The sequence below is a fragment of the Anomaloglossus baeobatrachus genome, chromosome 2, assembly GCF_048569485.1.
Source record: "Anomaloglossus baeobatrachus isolate aAnoBae1 chromosome 2, aAnoBae1.hap1, whole genome shotgun sequence".
Lineage (NCBI taxonomy): Eukaryota > Metazoa > Chordata > Amphibia > Anura > Aromobatidae > Anomaloglossus > Anomaloglossus baeobatrachus.
In genome coordinates this window covers 637,154,155-637,168,513 of record NC_134354.1, presented here as the reverse complement: position 1 = coordinate 637,168,513, position 14,359 = coordinate 637,154,155, and the positions used below count along the sequence as shown (strand labels likewise).

Here is a 14,359-nt window from a genome sequence, read left to right as displayed (position 1 = left end):
CACGCAGTTATTTTACATTAAATAAATAATTTAAAACAAAAAACGTGGGATCCCCCAAATTGGATCACCAGCCAAGGTAAAGCGGACAGCTGGGGTCTGTTATTCTCAGACTAGGGAGGTCCACTGTTATTGGATACTCCCCAGCCTAAAAATAGCAGGCCGCAGCCGCCCCAGAAGTGGCGCATCCATTAGACGTGCCAATCCTGGCGCTTCACCCCAACTCATCCCATTGCCCTGGTGCGGTGGCAAACGGGGGTAATATATGGGGTTGATAACAGCTGTGAATTGCCAGCTGCCATCAAGTCCTGGTATTAGTAATGGGTGGGTATCTAGTAAACACCCCCATTACGAATTCCTTTATTTGAAAGTAATACTTTTTATTAGAACAAAAAACCCCCCGACGCCATCCCTCGTTGACCAATTTATTAACAAAATTATTAAAATGCTAAAGGTCCGCCGTAATCCATTTAGATGTCCCCCGACGTTCTCCAAGGTTGACCCTGAAAAGACATAAAAATAGAAATTAGAACACAATAGACGCCATCTTTTCAAATTTAATTCCCTGTGACATCCATAATCCAGGTCCGCCGAAATCCAAATCTGGGGTTGATCCCATAATCCCTGGTACGTTCAATGCGGAACTAAAAGTCACCCATTGATTGTGAGAGCAGCCCCTCACTTCCACCTGTGATGTCATTGTCCCAGCAGAGAGGCACACACACACACACACACACACACACACACTATACCTACCCACACACACTATATACACACACACTATATACACACACACACTACACACACTATAGACTATATATACACACACACTCATAATATACACACACTAAACACACACTATATACACACTATATATACACACACACTATACACACACACTATACACACACACTATATACACACACACACTCTATACACACACTATACACTATATATACACACACAATATACACACACTATACACACACTATACACGCACACTATACACTATATATACACACACACTCATAATATACACACACTATACACGCACTATACACACACACTATACACACACTATACACACACACACTATATACACACAGACACACACACACTATATACACACATACACATTATACACACACGCACATTATACGCACACACATACACACTATATACACACACGCGCACACACACACACACATTATACACATACACGCGCGCGCACACACATTACACACACGCGCGCGCGCACACGCACACACACACACACACACACACACACATTATACGCACGCACGCACATTATACGCAACAGTGTGTGTATAATGTGTGTGTGACTGCTGGGGCAATGACATCACAGGTGCTAGTAATTTCATTCACCTGACCCCGTGAAGACAGTGCCACCCAATATCACTACCGTGACCGGGTCTCGCAGCACTGCCGTCATGGGGTCATGTGAGTCCATGGTGAGCTTACCTCACCTGACCCACGATGTCGCTGGCAGGCTGCTGTCCTGGCCCGGTGTTCTGAGGCGGCACGTCATCGTAGCTACAGCTGATCGCGTCCTCCGATCAGCTGTTCTGCAGTCCTGTTGTGATCGCGCTCGCTCCTGCGGTCACAACGGGATCTGAAGAAGCGAGGGCGCATGCGCCGCCCTCTAACACCAAGCTGTGTGATGCGGGCTTCAGAAACATGGCGCCGGAGATAAGCGCTATACGCAGAGGCCCACTCCGGCGCCATGTTTCTGAAGATTAGAAATTTACATACAGCCAGAGGGAGGGAGGGAGGAAGGAACAGGCGGCGCGGGGGGCGGGAAACACGTGCAAAACCCGCCCGGACATCAGGAGAGAGGGAGGAACAGGCTGGTGGGGGGGCGGGGAACTCATGCATAACCCGCCCGGACATTAACAGAGAGGTGCACACGTCAATCAAAAAGTGCACGAAATTTCAAACTTTATAAAGTTGGATTTCACTGACTAAACACCCGAGCTGCACCCTGATGGTATGTACACAACGTGCCTGATAGTGCCAGTACTGCACTGGCTGCAGCTTATACACGAAAATCCTGATGTTTGGTTCCCTTTAACAATTCCTTCAATTTCTTGATTTGTGAACCCCTTTTTCCTGGTTTCTTCCAGACCCATTTGCACTCATCAGAGCTTAGTTTATTGACTTTCGTCTTATTACTGCACACATTTCCAATCTTTTACTGTTTTGTACTTCTTTGCTAACTTGAGCTGAGGCTTCTTAAGAGGATATTGAGTTGTTGAGGCTTCTCTTTTTTTCTGGCCACAATTCCAGACTTGTGTAACATGCATTGCATGGTGCTTACATGGATTTCTGTGAGCTCACCATTATAAAGCATATGGGCCACCTCCACTGTGGCATTTATCGCACCAGAACCGATAGACCTTGTGACGGGCTGGCTTGTAGGCTCGATATTTTGCCTGGACATCCAGCTCTTGGCTTTTGAATGAAAGGACTTAATTTCATATTATTCCAACTGTCATGGCACTCACATGATACAGGTTGACTATTTTCATACAGAGAGACTGCCATCAATAAGCTGGATGATGCAATTTCTCTTTTCTTGGGAAATCTTCATGGTTGCTGCTCGATTTTAAGCAGTGACCTGTCACTTGGAAATCAACCTAATAAAATACTGAGCTATTAGGGATGTGAAGTCAAGTTTTAATTTATAGTATACAGGAAAGAAAGAAAAAAAAAAGTTTTCAAACAGCAGGAGCAAAACAGTAAAAACAAAAAAGCAGTAACATGACAAGAATCTGCATAATCATATTCTAAATAGTTGCAAGTCAAATCTATGTATGAGATAGTCAAAATGATTATCTATAAAATGAAGGTAGTCTCATGCTCAAAAGTGTAGTGGATGGTGAGATATAGCACCTGAAAGTCAAACGTTCAAACCATTGTTACCCTTTTGCACATCACTGTAAATATGGGAACAGAATTGAGCTTACTACATAAATATAAAAGTACCATAACTGACCTTACTGCATAGATATGGGAACAGACCCAAGCTTACTACATACCGTAGATACAGGCACAAAACCAAACTTACTACAGAGATGTGGGAACAACATGTCAGAATAAAAAGAATGTAGATTGGAAATCGCAAATTCTTATTGTTTTGCACAATTCATCCAACATCAAGTTATGCTGACAAAAATTGAACACTATACAAAAGTTATATAGTGAGGCTCTTTTGAACACCATTAAAAAAAAAAAAAATAATTATATATATTTATTTTTCATTCTCCAAAAACATTTTGAGTTTTGTTGTAGGATTTCAATATTTTCACACTCTCTGCAGACAGTTCATTACACTATGTTAGGAGTCAAAGGGAAATCCTTCAAATATTCAAATATCCTGGACACCAATTAAAAGGGAACTGGTCACCTCCAGAAATGTTATTTATCTACAGATAGACGGTCAATCTGCAGGTACATGGCGTCTAAAACTTGTTAGCCGGCTTACTGAATGACCATTAGCTACAGGGAGAAAATTAAGTTTTATTCCTCCTGCTTCCTGTCATAGAAACAACAAAAGGAGTCATTACAGTCAACGTGCGCTACAAAGTGAGTGTGCTGTGATAATATCCAAGTACTTTGACTGTGACATCTTCCAAGGATGCCAAACTCGCTCACCTCTCCCTGCCTTGTCTCCCATCCAGCTCTTCTATGGCAGACAGTTGGCAGTTCATGGCGTGCCGCATGATGGCCATCATTTTAGTAGACATGGCTACCCACAGTGCATTGTGCGGCCGTGTCTGTTAGCAGTAACGCGCCCAAGCCAGCACTGCAACTTTAATTTTGCCAGCAGTCCTGCCTCACTGCTAGCAGACAAGGCTGCACAGTGCACTGAACTTGGCCATGTCGGCTAAAGTGAAGGCCATCACGCAGCGCGCTGAAGAAACAGGCGATGATAATAATAAAGAGCGCACAAAGGATGGGATGGCCATTCGAATCACAGATACTGTCACGTAGTCACAGGGTGCTAATCAGGAAGGGGTGGAGGTCCTCAGAAATCACCGCTCAATGAAGTGAGGGTTCAGAGGCAGTGTTAGTTTGATAAAACAATTAGTTCATGCATTAATGAAATGCATTTTTCTGCTGCAGAAACACAAGAAAAAGTATGTCATTTTATCGGCAGATTTCTTTAATCTCAAAAGTTTATAAGGAAACTCTGAAAGCAAAAACATTTTTTTGCAAGGGTAATTGAAATGTTTCAGATTTCGATATTGCACTACCAGTCAGTTAATACGTACCTAAAAGCACAGCGGGCATGAGATTTAGAGAAATCCCATACACTTTGCTCGAGCTGTAAGACGCTTTTGCACACAAAAATATAGTGGAAAACCCAACACCAAACACTCATCGTAGGAGCCTAGCCAGATGAAAGACTTCAGCCCAGGGTGCCCATGGAGACCTCAGTGGTGATTTATGAATCTCAGGGCAAGTTTATCATGTTGTCCCCTGAGCAGAACACTGCACATCATCGTGGACCACATATAGTCATAACCGGTGACTTCCATGGTATCACTGGATATAGAGGTGAGGTATGGCACAAAGAGCCTGCTTTCAGCGAATTACAAGAGCAGACACCCAAATAAGAACTACTTAGGCTAGGTTCACATTTCCGTTGTTTTGCATCAGTCACCTGCGTTGCTTGACGCTTGTGACTGATGCGTTGTACAACGGGTGACAAGAATTGGAATTCATTGTCATCATAAAGCGTATTCCGTTGTAATACGTGAGAGAGAGAACGATCAGCTGATCGTTCACAATAGCCGGCCGACGGCTTTTGAGAGCGAGCAGATGATCTCATGGCAGATGGCTTTTGAGAGCGATCAGATGATCTCCCGGCGGACGGCTTTTGAGAGTGATCAGATGATCTCCCGGCGGACGGCTTTTGAGAGTGATCAGATGATCTCCCGGCGGACGGCTTTTGAGAGTGATCAGATGATCTCCCGGCGGACGGCTAATGAGAGCGATCAGATGATCTCCCGGCGGCCGGCTAATGAGAGCGATCAGCTGATCGTTCACAATAGCCGGCCGCCAGCTTTTGAGAGCAATCAGATGATCTCATGGCGGACGGCTTTTGAGAGTGATCAGTGATCGGCCGCCAAGAGAGAGCATGCGCAGCGAAATCAAAAGAATTCCGCTGTTCAAAATACGTTACATGCTGCGTTCCTGCCGCCCGACGGTCAGTCGTTCCACGACTGATCATTCGGGCAACGGATACAACGCAAGGGCATCAGTCACAATCCACCGCTCTTACAAGTCTATGGGAAATAACGGAATCCGCCAAACGGATTGCGTTGTTTACCAGAGCGGCGGATTATGACTGATCATAAACAACGGAAATGTGGACCTAGCCTTTTACAGATGCCGAATGGCTCTAACTAGAGGGAAGAATGTAAGTGTTCAGATGTCAAGAAAAATAAAATCCTGACCACAGCAATGCACTGGTAAAGGCTGGCTATAGCTGGGCATCAGGCTACGCTGATTTTACCAAGCTTAGTCATTTAAAGATTAAACACTTATTGAATACATTTGAAAGGCTCAAGAGCTGGCTTTACAGGGAGGGCCCTTTCACACTGCGTTATTAACTACGTTCAATGGTCCCGTCGAAGCTCCCGTCCGAACCCCCCGCAAAACAGGTTTCGGACGCATTTGCCGACGGGCCATTTACTATAATGGTGCAGACGGAGTCAGCGTGTGCTCTGTCTTGTACCATTTTCGGGTGTATATGCTTTCTGCAGGCGGACACCCAGATGTAGTAGAGTGCAGCTGGGTGTTCGCCTCAAGTAAGTGTATACACGTGAAACCAGGCAATACAGAGCACACGCTGACTCCGTCTGCACCAGTATAGTAAATGGCCCCGCCAGTGTATGCGTCTAAAACATGTTTTGCAGGGGGATTGGACAGAAGCCCTGACAGGACCAGTGAACAGAGGTAATAACTCAGTGTGAAAGCGCCTGAGTAGCACCCAATGTTCCAGCTCACTAATAACAGCTGGACTGCCAGCACTGTGCACCTCTCAGTCAGCACTACACGTCCCTTCAAGACTCCATAAACTGAGGACGTTTGAGGTAAATATTGGTCATTCTTAAATAGAAATACAGAAGTATGGCGCAGTTTAGCGCTGAATAGCCCTTCCTACAGCGCGGCCTGTCTCCCTGTGATCATCATTCTCCTCAGCTTCTCTTCCTGGAATTCTCCTGACACAACAAACATGGCGGCCGTCCCGCCTTATCAGCGTCTGCGTATGCACTTCCTCTTTGTGATTGGTTACAGTAATCTCGCGATAATGGCTATTGCCTATCAGAGAACACGAGAGCACGGTCCTGGTGCGTCTAGTGTGACGGCAGCCAATCACGGGCGGGAGGATGGGCGTCCAGCGAGCGATCCGAGCACAGCCTCCGTCTTCTGCCTCAGTGACTGTGAGAGGAGCAGCCGTGCAGGTAAGATGGCGGCAGAGGCGGGAGCTGAGTCATGTGCTGCGCCTATGGAGATATATGGTATATATGGGCTGTGCTGTATGAGGAAATCACACGTCCTCAGGTTATAAGCAGCCTCTCAGGCTCCTGCACTTTCTGCCTCTAATCCTCATATCCTGCAGCTTGTGGTTTCTGGCCAGCATGCCTGGATTAGCCTTGAGGCTAGTATTGTACACGTGCAGCCATCAGAGGTGTGATTCCTCCCCGGTCCCCTCCCCCATACGCACATGCTCGGACCTCTATTTTCTGCTTCATTTTTTCCCTCCTTTTCTTCTTTCATCAGATGAACAGAATTCGGATCCATGTCCTGCCCAGCAGAAGCCGGCTGACCCCGGTGCCCCGGACCTACGAAGCCTTGTCCTGCGGCTACACGCACCGGCCGTGCTCTCAGCCTCGCCTGGAAGGCTTCGAGTTCTGCATCAAACACATCCTTGAAGACAGGAATGCCCCATACAAGCAATGCAGCTATGTCTCCAGCAAGAACAGCCGGCGCTGCGGCAGTGCCGCCCCTAAGCCCGACAAAAAGGACGGGTAAGTGGGATCAGTACTGGAAACATTGGCACCTCTCTACTCTGCACAAAGTGAAGGAACTGTGATTGCTTTAAAAGGAACCTGTCACCTAGAATACGTGTTCTGACTTATCAGCAGGCACATGTGTGCCCTAATTACACCTCCCTACCCATCCTTGTGTTGTAAAATTGTATAATATGAAAGTAATAAACATTTTATTACCTTCATATTTCCTATGTAAATTAGAGAGCCGTTGGCCACACGGGCGGCGCCTTGCCCTATGGACGTCTGCATACTTTCCGTGGTATCACGCCTCTGTGGGCGGGATACCATGGAGTCACATGAGCGACGTCCGCGTCGCTCATTCTATCCTGCGCGCATTGTGGCAGGCTTCTTTTACGGGTGTTCACTCGCCGGCTTCAGACTGAAACTGACAAGGAGAACCCGGAAGAGAAGCCTGCCGCAATGGTAAGTATAAACGCGCACAGGATAGAATGCACGACGGGGACGTCGCTCATTTGACTCCATGGTATCAAGCCCACAGGATCGTGATACCACGGAAAGTATGCAGAGGCAAGGCGCCGCCCATATGGCCAGCATGTCTCTAATTTACATAGGAAATACGAAGGTAATAAAATGTTTTTTATTACTTTCATATTATACAATTTTACAACACAAGGATGGGTAGGGAGGTGTAATTAGGGCACACATGCGTCTGCTGATGGGTCAGAACGCATATTCTAGGCGACAGGTTCCCTTTAATAAGGACAAATTGTAAGCGTCTGTTCACATGGGACAAGATATCTTTACAGGTTTTGCATCCGAATTTTCTCTCATGGGTAACATTTTTGGTAAAAATCCACAGTGATAAATTGCATGTGAATTTGAGTGTCTTATTTTTAACCAGGAGAATGTGAGATTTGTGACAATCTGCAGCATATCTGCCCACAAGGAGGGCTGGGAAAACTGGATCACGGAACCAGTCCATCAGCCAGGCTAGTCTGTGCCCACTGGACAGGAGGCATGAGATTCTCCTGATGTTATATTTTGACTAGCCGGGGGGGCATGATGAGGTGTGCGCGCATTTCAAGCCGCAAAGATGAAGTGCTACGAGGTTAGGCTGCTTTCACACATCCGTTTTTTGCAGTGCGGCTCAATCCGCCTCAAAAAGCTATGCAACAGATGTGGCGAAAAAACGCATTCGTTGCATACGTTTTTCCATGCGGACCGTCCGTTTTTTGACGGATGCGGCTTGATACTGAGCATGTGCAGTTCAAAAAACTGCATCCGACGGCCGGATGCGGTTTTTGCCGCAGGACGCTGTATCCGGCGTCCATAGGCTTGCATTGTAAATCGCGCCGGATCCGTCACGATGCGGTTTTTTTCGCCGCACAAAAAAAGTGCCAGGCAACGTTCCATCCGGCCACCGCATGGGCTAACTATGCCGCATCCGGCAAAAAACGGACGCAACGCAAGGCCATGCAGCACAATACGGCACTAATGTAAGTCTATGCGGAAAAAACCGCAACCGGCGGCAAAAAATATATGAGTGTCTCCCATATTGGAATTACCATGGTCTGTACCCAATAGTAATAGTTTCTTGTCCTCTCCTTCTTCCTCCAAGATCAGTTCTGGAGAGCATACTCTGCTCTTGTGATCGCGGGAGCGCACAGTCACAACAGATCTGCAAATCGGAAAACATTCCAGCACTAACTTTGGATCAAGGAATTTTTTTTTCCCGTTTAACACTTTATTAAATATTGTACAGTCTTTGTCTATACCTAAAGCCATTGATCCAGAAGAAGCTCTTCTCTTCATCTTCTGAGTTGACCCATCTGTGTCTTCGATCCTTCACTTTCCTCAACTTCATCTACTGAAAATTACATTTTATTTATTTTTTTGTCTTTTTAATTACAATCTGTCTGGTGTGGACGTTTCAGCTCCTCCCGAGCTTTACAAACTGTTGTGGAAAGTACGGAAGGAGATGAAACATCCAGACCAGACATGGTAATTTATAAGGACGAAATTTATTTCATCCAAAGTGAGTGCTGTGTTTTTTTATTTTGTTTTGTGTGTTTGTTTTGTTTTTTTTCCCCCCTCATTTACATTATCATCTCTACGTGTCAAGGACTGAGTGCTGATCATATGTACTAAAACAACTGACCTGCGTCCCCCCACAAAATCAGCTCGTTCTTCTGGGCGCAGTCTGTGGCGATGATTTTGTGGACGGTCTGCAGTTTTGTTGTGACTGTGTGCTCCTGTGGTCACAACGAGAGCAGACGATGCTGCCCTCGCAATAGTGCATACGGCAGTCCACTGAAAGTCTATTATGCAATACTTCCAAATGATAGTGCGCTGGAATTAACATGTATGACGACGACAGGGGGAGGACCCAACCCACAAATTCCCTTCCTGTTGCACCTGTCATTTTAAATAGTGCATTTTTGGAACTTTACTTGCACATATTTCTAAAATCTCCCATCTCTGAACATGCTTATATGCAGCATCCTAGCACCATTATAGCACTGGCTTTACTTTATATATGAAAATCCTGCTGGTTGGTGCCCTTTAAGTTAATTTTCATTGTAAAAAATGAGTTTACATTGTTATGAGCAGTGAGCAGATGATTTGCAAAAAATAAAGCAGAGTTAATGCAAAATTGCCACTGTAAAATAGTCTAAAGGTTTGCAATCCCTATATTATACTGGGTCAGTTTTATACATCAAATTATTCAATACCTGCTTAGAGAGACTCTTACCTAAATGTTATGTAAAATCTATTTTTTTTTTTAAATATTTTTTTTTATCTTTGCAGTGTTTCCTTCTGTGCTGAGCATGCCCGAAGGAATGCCCTCGCTATCCAGGCTCAAATTAAGAAGTCAAATCCAGGGCCGACTAGTGAATCTCTGTTATACCAATTAAGCTCATATGCTCGAGGAGATCTTGGCACGCAGGCCCAAGAAAGCAATAGAAGTGAAGCCAGTCGTATCCTTGGTGTGTATTATATTATCTGTATTTTCTTCACATTTGTGTGTAACTATATTATATATGTGTATATGAGATACCTGTGCTTCTGTACTAAAGTTAGAATATTTCTAAAGACTCACTATTAGCGGATTCTAAGTAAGGCATGTGAAAGGAGCCAGTTTGATGCATTAACTCCTTAACGACCGCAGGCAGTAACATTATGTCCCTGCAGGGTATCCACGCACATGTCAGCTGATTTGTACAGCTGATGTGTGCCTTGCAGGCACAAGTGGAGTCTCTAACAACCCGTACCTGTTAATCCTTAAATGGCGCTGTCAAAATGTGACAGTGCCATTTTAATGGCGATCGCGGTAATCGCACACTCGCCAGCCTCCACCAGAAGTCACGTGATGTGATCATGTGGATCCGATGGTTGTCATGGTAGCAAAGGGTGATGTGATGACTCCTGTAGCTCACATCACTCAGGTCCTGTTACAAGCAGCCGAGTACTACAGGTTACAAGAGATTAGCATTTCTCCCAATCTGAGCGGTGCTGCTCTGATTAAGAGATATGAATGATCGATCAGACTGCCGATCCTTATAGGACTAGTAAAATAAAAAAAAATAAAATAAGTTTAAAAAAAAATAAAAACCTAAAAGTTCAACTAACCCCCTTTTCGCTCCATTGAAAATTAAAAAGTTAAAAAATTATACTCACATTTGGTATCACCGCATTCAGAAATGCCCGATCTATCAAAATATAAAATTAATCTGATCGGTAAACTGCATAGCGGCAAAACATTTTTCCAAATGCCGAAATTACGTTTTTTTTTTTTCTTGGTCGTCACAATTTTTTTGCGCAGAATGCAATAACAGGCGATCAAAACATAGCATTTGCACAAACATGGTACCGTTAAAAACGTCAGCTCAAGACACAAAAAATAAGAATGCTACCCGTTGTGGAAAATGGCGCCACTTTTTTTTTTTTTTTTTTAACCCCTTGATAAAAGTAAACCTATACATGTTTGGTGTCTACGAACTCGTACCGACCTGAGACGTCACACCCACACATCAGTTTTACCATATAGTGAACATAGTGAATAAAATATCTCAAAAAGAATCATGCAATCACTTTTTTGCAATTTTTCCGCACTTGGAATTTGTTTGCTGTTTTCCAGTACACGATATAGTAAAACTTATGGTTTCATTTAAAAGTACAACTTGTCCCGCAAAAACCAAGCCCTTGTATGGCAAGATTGACGGAAAAATTAAAAAGTTACGGCTCTCGGAAGATGGGGAGCAGGAATAACGGCGGAAACTCCGGGGTCATGCACACTAAGCCGAAATCCAGTGTCAGACGACGATGGCAGCGGAGAGGTGAGCGAGATCATCCTCTGACACTGCGCATTCATTAGCATGTTAGTATGTCCCTGTGGGTGTGCTAACATGCTAATGGGGCTGGCTAGCCAGGGGAACTAACACCAGGGGACTAATCCCCTCGCTCACTAGCGTACAATAAAAGATCTTTATAAATACATAAAGAGATCTTTAGAAAAAGTATGCTAGTGTATGCAGGGGCGGTTAGGCAGGGATTAGCAATATGCACCCAGAAGTGCTCGTGGTCCTGGGTACATATTGCACCTGACAGATTCCCATTAAAGTGAACCTGTCAGGCGCAATATGCACCCAGAACCACAAACTGTTTTGGGTGCATATTAGTAATCCCTACCCAACCGTCCCTGTAAACGCTAGCATAAATAAAATATACTAATATATAGTTTTATATGCTAAGGATGCCAGGTACTAGTTCGCAAGGGCGTGAGTTCCCTTGGCTAGTCGGCCCCGTTAGCACACCCCCTGTGGGCGTACTAAAATGTTAATGAATGCGCAGCGATGCCACACATCCCACAGTCATGATGGCGGCCAGCAGAGGATGGGACTTCCGGTCAAGCGCACTATATCTCACTGAAGCTGGGAAGCTTACACCCGCCTTAAATTAAGTGCGCATGATCAGAAGTCCCAGGTACTCAGGATCATGCGCAGTGCGCATCCATCCTACGCCGGCTGTCATTAAGAGTGAGGTATGGCGGCAAAGCTGTGCATTCATTAGCATGTTAGTATGCCCACAAGGGCGTGTTAACATGCTATATGTGCCGGCTAGCCGAGGGAACTCGCGACCTTTGGACTAGTCCCTGGCCTCATTAGCATATACTTTTTCTAAAGATCTGTTTATTCTCTACAGTCCGTCCTTAATGCAGCAGCCAGGGTCACCTATCTGGCTAACCACTATTCAGATGCCTCTGCTCTGTGCCAGTCATTGCACTGGCTGCCCATATATCACAGGATCCAATTCAAACTGCTTGTTCTCACCCACAAAGCTTTCCACAGTGCAGCAAACCCCTATATCTCCGGCCTCCTCTCTATCACCCTACCCGTTCTCTACATTCTGCAAATGACGTTCAACGAACATCCACACTAATCCGAACCTCCCACTCCCGGATACAAAACTTCTCCTGAGCTGCACCAATCCTCTGGAACACTCTACCCCAAGAAGCTAGGACGAATCACAACTTACTCAGTCCTATCACACTCCCTAGCCGAATTGAATTCACATTGTTGAGGAACTACGTCTTGGAATATAACTCCACGTCAAACTCCATGGCACCCAAATGCATCTCAAGGTTTTGGCTGACTGGTTAAGGCATCCTTTATCTATCCCCCATTTCCTTGACATGGCTGGATTGTCATTGTAAATAAGCACTTGCACCTTGTTCCCCCCCCCCCCCCATCTCATCGTAGATTGTAAGCTCTCACGAGCAGGGTTGCCTTTTTTCCATACTCTAATTATTGTATTTTCTAGAACTGGTTTTTTTTTTGGTTGTATATGATCCTCCTGAACTGTAAAGTGCTGCGGAATATGTTGGTGCTATAGAAATTGTATTTTTTATTTATAATTATTATTATTTATTTATTATTATTAATATTATGCTCTTGTACAGGTACTGCTAGGCAGGGATTACTAATATGCACTCAGAATCGCTCATGGTTCTGGGTGCATATTGCACCTGACAGGTTCACTTTAAAAGGGTTTTCTCACAAACATTGTTTTATTCAGTAGATATTGGAATAATAATTTCCTCAATTGGATGTTTATTTAAAAAAAAAAAAAAAAATAATAATAATAAAATATATATAATTTCCCTGCTGTCTGTGTAATGGATGTGTCTGACTCAATGGTCTGATCATACAACAGCTCCTGGTCAGGGGAGGAAGTAAAGTAGTATACGGATATTACCGCACGGGATCGCAAAGAAGTTTCTTTGAGGTAAAAGACTTAACAACAGGCTGGGAAATGTTTTACCTCACAAAAAGAATCAGCTGTGATCCTGTGCTTTAATGTCTTTTATTTTACTTTTTTTTTCTTTGTCGCTCCATTGGGAGACCCAGACAATTGGGTGTATAGCTATTGCCTCTGGAGGCCACACAAAGTATTACACTTAAAAGTGTAAGGCCCCTCCCCTTCTGGCTATACACCCCCAGTGGGATCACTGGCTCACCAGTTTTGTGCTTTGTGCGAAGGAGGCAACACATCCACGCATAGCTCCACTTTTTAGTCAGCAGCAGCTGCTGACTATGTCGGATGGAAGAAAAGAGGACACATATAGTGTCCCCAGCATGCTCCCTTCTCACCCCACTGTATGTCGGAGGTGTTTGTAAGGTTGAGGTACCCATTGCGGGTACGGCGGCAGGAGCCCACATGCTGATTCCTTCCCCATCCCTTTTTACAGGGCTCTGGGTGAAGTGGGATTTACCGGTCTCCAGGCACTGAGACCGTGCTCCATCTACAGCCCCTGGAGAAGATGCTGGATGGAGCGGAGTACATCAGGGACATGGCCCTGCTTCCTCAAGGTACTCTGTGTCCCCGTGCATTTGGCGCTCACACCGCAGCATGCTGGGTGTTGTAGTGCGCCGGGGGACATCAGCGCTGTGGCGCCTGTGCCATGGCCTCATTCAGCTTTGCTGAAGCAGGCTCACTTATCGGAATTGGTCGCGCCGGCCGCTGGGACTGCGGCGCGGCTGGCACTTGTAGTGCGCCGGGGACTTCAGCGCGGCCTGCGCTTTTACGGCGGCCGCGCTGATAACTAGAGTCCCCGGCTTTTGCGGCCTGCTTCCGTTCGTTCCCGCCCCCAGACCTGCCAGTCAGGAGAGGGGCGGGACGCTGGCCACTTCCAGGAATCGGTCACGCCGGCCGCTGGCAGCGGCGCGGCTGGCACTTGTGGCGCGCCGGGGACTTCAGCGCGGCTCGCGCTTTTACGGCGGCCGCGCTGATAACTAGAGTCCCCGGCTTTTGCGGCC

At 45.5% G+C, this 14,359-nt stretch overlaps 1 protein-coding gene across 3 annotated transcripts in view; it reads left to right on the top strand.

Moving 5' to 3' along the window:
- The first annotated feature begins 6,419 nt into the window (after nucleotides 1-6,419).
- The window catches only part of KANSL2 (KAT8 regulatory NSL complex subunit 2), a 79,391-nt gene continuing 71,451 nt past the window's right edge, over nucleotides 6,420-14,359 (top strand). Inside the window, exons 1-3 of one of the 3 annotated variants that reach the window (XM_075336920.1) lie at nucleotides 6,420-6,491; nucleotides 6,811-7,058; nucleotides 9,852-10,030. In XM_075336920.1, coding sequence (XP_075193035.1) covers nucleotides 6,811-7,058; nucleotides 9,852-10,030 — 427 coding nt within the window. In that variant the 5' untranslated portion in view covers nucleotides 6,420-6,491. Of the gene's footprint in view, nucleotides 6,492-6,526; nucleotides 6,549-6,584; nucleotides 6,719-6,810; nucleotides 7,059-9,851; nucleotides 10,031-14,359 lie in introns of those variants that run through there. The other 2 variants (XM_075336919.1, XM_075336921.1) reach the window with 2 other exon arrangements.